Source organism: Cariama cristata, unplaced genomic scaffold (assembly GCF_000690535.1).
Source record: "Cariama cristata isolate BGI_N322 unplaced genomic scaffold, ASM69053v1 scaffold20034, whole genome shotgun sequence".
Taxonomy (NCBI): Eukaryota; Metazoa; Chordata; class Aves; order Cariamiformes; family Cariamidae; genus Cariama; species Cariama cristata.
This window is the reverse complement of record NW_009612562.1, coordinates 1-5,670: the sequence shown is the minus strand read 5'-3', so window position 1 is coordinate 5,670 and position 5,670 is coordinate 1. Positions and strand designations below refer to the sequence as shown.

At 47.7% G+C, this 5,670-nt stretch overlaps 1 protein-coding gene across 1 annotated transcript in view; it reads right to left on the bottom strand.

The window, feature by feature from the left end:
• The window catches only part of LOC104160557 (uncharacterized oxidoreductase C663.09c-like), a 9,966-nt gene extending 4,340 nt beyond the window's left edge, over nucleotides 1-5,626 (bottom strand). The window contains exon 1 of the mRNA XM_009698700.1: nucleotides 5,522-5,626. Coding sequence (XP_009697002.1) covers nucleotides 5,522-5,626 — 105 coding nt within the window. The remainder of the gene's footprint in view (nucleotides 1-5,521) is intronic.
• Nucleotides 5,627-5,670: the final 44 nt, after the last annotated feature.

Genomic DNA, 5,670 nt, shown 5'->3' with positions numbered 1-5,670 from the left:
TCCCTACAGTGACTAGAAGGAACATGTGGAGAGGAGGATGGAGATGAGCTCATGGCAGCGCAATCAGATACAGCCATTTCAAGCCACCAGCCATGTACGCTGCTTCTCCTCTTCCCCCACCGCAAGGAGTTTTGATCAAAGAGATCAAAAGCCTCCTGTGTCCAGAGAACTCTGGAAACATTACTGCAAGGCATGCGTATACTAGTTATTGACTCCCTACTGAAGGAATAAACTTTCCTGAAATTCACTGTGGTCGTCTGTCAAATGCCTTGTTCTCCCCCCGTTAAAAACAAAGCAAAACAAAAAAACCACATACACAAAAAAAAACACCAAACAAAACAAAAAACAAACCTACACCACCAAAGTTGTCTACAAGTTTTTTTTGCAGCAGACTTGCGCTTACATTTTTATGCCAACATGCTAGCGCAGAGGCACTGCACCCAGGACAAACGGGTGAAATCCCTGGGAAGACAAGAGCTCAGCCTAACAAAGCCAGCGCAATGGCAATGCATACATGAGAATAAGTGAGCTCATTGGTAGTGCTGTTTGAAGGGCAGCTTGTATTTTAATGTCAGTTTATGCAGTTTCATTTAACGACAGTAGGTACAGCCAACATATCCCGGCTAAGTCATTTTTAGTGAGCATACTGTGGTAGCCAATTTAAAACTAAACAAGACAAACACAACAACAACAAAAAAAACCCACACAACACAACCCCCTAATACTGCGTTTAGCATAGTAGCTCTAGAAGTGCTCTGCACCTGAGGATCAACTCTTAGGGATTCCAAGGGAAGAAAAAAAAAAAAAAAAAAAAATCAAACTCTGATTACCATCTGTTGTTTCCTGCTTGCCGATTTTAATTACGATTAACAAAGAGTCATCCTACTCCAATTGAAACAAGACCCTCTGGCACTCAAGGCTCCAGATACAGATTCATCAGTACACAGGATATTTATTGCTAGATTTGAACCAGGAATGTGATGTTGTCTTTGTCATTTAGCAAGATTTACTTTGCCTTCTGTATGAAAGTATTATTCACTTCAGTTACAGCTCTTGGAAAAGACGTGGCCATACCAGGCCAGTTGGAAGCAATCAAGCCCAAGTAACATCGCCCGTAGACAGCTTTGTCAGGCAAAGGGTACTTGGGTATCCTTTCACATCATCCTCCTTGCACTCAGGTCAAAGTCCTGATATGATATGTATCGTATTTGCCTGTGTCTCTCCGAGACAAGCTATTCGGTATCACGGTGTACAGCCAACTTACTCTTTGATTGTGTAATAGCTTACACCAAGCTGCTGCAGACCGCCCCAAATCCACAGTCCTCTCGGACTCGAGAAGAGCCAGAGCTTAATGCTGTAGGAAGTGCAAAACATTTCCATTAAAAAAAAAAACAAACCCACAACAAAAACACCACTCTGCAATAACCCAAAATTAGAAAGACTTCAAGAACGCCGCCTTTGCCTGATATCACACATCTATCTTGCTAGAGCACTGCTCCAGAGATCGCCCAGCTGCTCTTCCCAATAGCAGACCACATGGCTAAAATATGTAGCAACGAAAAAAACAAAAACAAGGACTGACAAGAGACAGTGTGCAGAAGCACTTCAGCGAGAGCTCTGTGTCTGACAAGGGAACAGACCCAGCACTGTTGGTAACACTATCTCCGACTTCAGAGGAAGGGAAACAGCACATTAAGCCCTGGAAGCTTTCCAGAGCCCAGTAGATGACTCTTGAGCAGCGAGGAACTGAACGCTTTCTTGTTCACCTGGGAACACACTTGGGCTTGTGGGGAGAGCAGGAGGAACAAGAGATGCTCCTGTCCTGAGGTCCCACGTTCAGCTCCCAGCCCAGCCAAGCCGAGTACAGGCAGCGCCGTGAACAGATTTACACCGTGGCCGTTCGCATCCCTTCAGCTACCTCGCTGCCCCAGAAAGCCAGCTCTTCTTCCATGCCTCAGCCAGTCCGAGCGGGGACTACACCATCATTAGGTGTAGTCTCAGACTTTACATCAGAGGGTTTTTTTTCCCCCCCCTTTTATGGAGAAGGAGGATGGGGGAAGAAAGAAAAGCAGGAGGATGGGGAAGAATTACAGATGGGTCCGTAAGCCCATACAGGCTGCCTAATAATAACAGTACTGTGGTTTTGTCCATCTGGAGTGCAAAGGCAGGACGTCAGGATTATTTTGCAAGAGATTTGTAGCTGCTTCCACTCTCAGCGCTGGGGCAGCCCAAGCAAAGGCAGATCAGAATCAAAGCGTGGCTGAAGGAGTCTGGTAGGGTACTTTTCAAGGAGGGGTTCAGGCGGTTTATCTAGATGTGCCTGCAGGCCTGCTGCATGTTATCGTGTGATCTAAAACCCATTTGTTAGGCAAATGTTCTGTAGAGGCCACCTAGGAGCTATTCAGCACAAGAACTCAAATTATTACAACTTCTGCCAGCACAGACTCACATGCAAAAGCTTGCAGCTGTTCAGCATTAGCCCAGGGTTAGCAAGTCACAGGAGACGTGCCGCTTTCGGTAGTAAGCGGAGGAAAGCAAAGTCAGACTCTACTCCAGCATCTCTTTCTAAAGTCAGGTCCTTAGGGGCTCTTGTCTGTCCGCTGTCTGGAAGGCTCCAAAGTATGCAGTCCTCTGTGTAACAGCATAAACTCTGCCGAGAGATCCTCTGGATAACTCTCAGCTACCAGGGAACTGCTGCTGACTATTGTCCCCAAGATGAGGGGCTGGATTTGCCAGTAGCTAAGCACATTCAATCCCTTTTTATCTAAAAACTGGAAGATTCTTTTTAGAAGGCTTTTCATTTCAGCTCTTCCCATCCTTTTTCCCCTCCCTGCATTCTGCAAGGGGAAAATGTTGCTCTACCAAACCAGATGAGAGCAGAATTTAAGAGAACTGTCCAAAGCTGCTGTTACCCAAGTTCATCCCCTAATCCAGGAGAGGAAGCGAGGGTCAGTGCACTCGTATTAAGCAGGGTTTTTCATGTGGTCACTTACTACAAAGTAAAGTAGGAGGAAACAAAATTAGGCCGCTTGAATCACTGTCAAGAGAAAAAAAAACCAAGCAGTGACAGCTCAGGTGTGCAGAGAAAGAACAAGTCACTCCACTTTACAAGCCAGTCTGCATGGTCAACAAACAGGTCCTAGATTGGCAAAGCCCATTTCATAGGCACTAAACCAAATCTGCAGTGCCAGCCTCTGGAGTGCAGGAACCTGAACTCTGGGTTTTCACGATTTGACTGGAAAGTGAGTGAAAGCAAAGATTTCTTGGTAGGAAAGAAAAAAAAAAAATAAAAAATAGTCATGGAACCTTTGCCTTACCATACCACACTGAAGCAACATTCCCAAATTGGATCCAAGCTTTGAGACAGCCAGCTGTATGCGGTGCTAGGACTCCCGTTGCCAGGGGCTCAAGCGCATCTGTGCTTGCCCTCTGCCAGCTAGGAGGACTGCCGGCATGGTGGAAACACCTCAGAAGGTCAGAAGGTTTTGTGCCAACTTTATGCACTGCAGATGGGGCAGATAACACTACTGAGACTACTACAATACCTTTAGTAAAGATCTCCCTTCCTTGTGGGGTTTCCAAACCCATCTGTTAGAAATAAGAATTCAGCTGGCTGCAGAGGTTTCTATTGATGTACTGCCAAAGCACACCACATGGCCTAGAGGTCCTTACAAAAAAAAACAAAAACCCACCCTGATCCACCAAGGACAAAGCTTGCTCCTCCTCACCCCCCCCCAAAAAAATAAAATCTTAGGATGCAAAAAAAGCTTAGGACACACCCCATGTGGCCTGCAGAATCACCGCTGGGGGCTACTGGAATGTGGCTCTTGGCCAGCTTCCTGCCTACACGAGACACCACCGCCAGCAATCTTTCCAGGTTTCTCCCGCTGCAAGCAAGGAGTGACCCAGCCTCTTCCCAGGCAGCACAGGCTATTTCATCTTCTTCTGCAGCTTTACCAGCCTTTTTGCTCAAGATTTTTAAAGTACTGCCAATGCGAAAAACCTGACAAGTTCTGATAACATACATCCGTGGAACGTTTCCTAGGAAGCTCTTCTTATCGAAGGAACCATTTTGCTTCTCCACGTAACTGATCCAAGCCCATTATAATGAGAAATCACTGCTGAACGCAAGGGCCAAGTGGTGGAAAACGAGAACGTCCCTCAGCACTGCTGAAAGCAGCTTTAGAACAAACAACTAAGCAGGGAGATTTCTATCTAACAACAAGTCATACGTCTCGGCTGGTTTCCTGTACCACTACTGCACCACACCGTTGTGCAATCACTACTAGGAAATACATCTGGGACAAATGCCAGATCTCGTAACAGGAGTTGAAAGCCAACGGAACGGTAGTGAATACCTGTCCAGGAGCTCATGTAGTGCAGAAGGGGGGGCCAAGGCAGCAAAGCTGTAGGAACCAGCGGCTCTGAAAGGCAGCCTGTGCACCAGATCTCAGTCTTGCTGGAGAGATTTATTTGATGACAAGAAACAAAATTAAGACGTTTCCCTTCAGTTTCCTAAGTACCCATAGAGCAGCACAGCGCTACTGGAGAGCCGAGGGGTCAGGGCGCAGACGTTACCTGGCCGATGCGGTACTACCGTCCTCGAAGGGGGACCCTCAGCACCATCTTTTAAAGTTTTTGGGTAGCTAAGCAGTAAACACAGTTGCTACATTTTGCACTGAAAAGAATAAAATCCACCATAGGGGAACAGACGTATAAGCTCCGTTTACCTCTGCACATACCAGGGAATTTGCCTTTCGCTGAGGCAGCCTCATGCCACGCTTGAAACAGAGGAAATGCAGAAGTTGGGCTTTTGGTATCAATTCTCCTACCAAATGCTTGTGGCAATACGCAGGGGTTTGAGACAGTCACAGAGTCGAGAGCTGAGATTCTTGCAGCTCTGGAGCCCTAGAGCTTTCCTAGGAAAGGAAGAGGGTGATACCTGCGTGTGTTGCTGTGCTGCCCCGGCAGCGTTCGACCTTACTGAGGAGAGTCCAGATCAGACTAGAGATGAAATAGAGGACAGTGGTGTCCCCAAAGTGAGCAGGCCGATAACCCTCATTATCAATTTGCCTCTTGAAGTTTCAGGCAGTGCCTTTAATTTGTCTGACGGTCATTTGTACCAAGTCTAGGGATGGGGAAGGAGTTCAAACACATCACTGCTGTGCTGTAGCAGCAGTGACGCTGGCTGAAAGGGGAAAGGGCTGGAAGTGAATTCACCAGCAACAGGTAAGAAAAGCTACTATGTTCTCAGCAGAAGGCTCTAGTCCCTACCCAGCCAAGAAGGGCACTAAGAGGAGCGTTTAATTCATCATTCATTTGAGCCTTCTCACTTATTGCAAGTCCAGTGGAGAAAGGGAAGAGACAGACGAGGCACAGCTCCTTCTGAGGACACAGACACACCGGGTAGAAGAGATGGGGAAAGCGGTAGCAGGTTTCACTGGGCAGCCTTCTGGGGGATGGACTACCCACGCAGGGCTCCACGTCCATGCAAAACCAGAGAAGCCCTGCACATACTTACCTCCAGCTGCAAACCCAGCGAGGAAGCCGGGGACTGGCAGAAGCGGCTGGCAGGAGCCCCGGAGATGCTGCAGCTCTCCAGGCTGCCCGGCCGGGGCCGCAGCATTTCCAGCCCCCCTCTCCTCTCCTCCCCTCCCCTCTCCCCAGGGA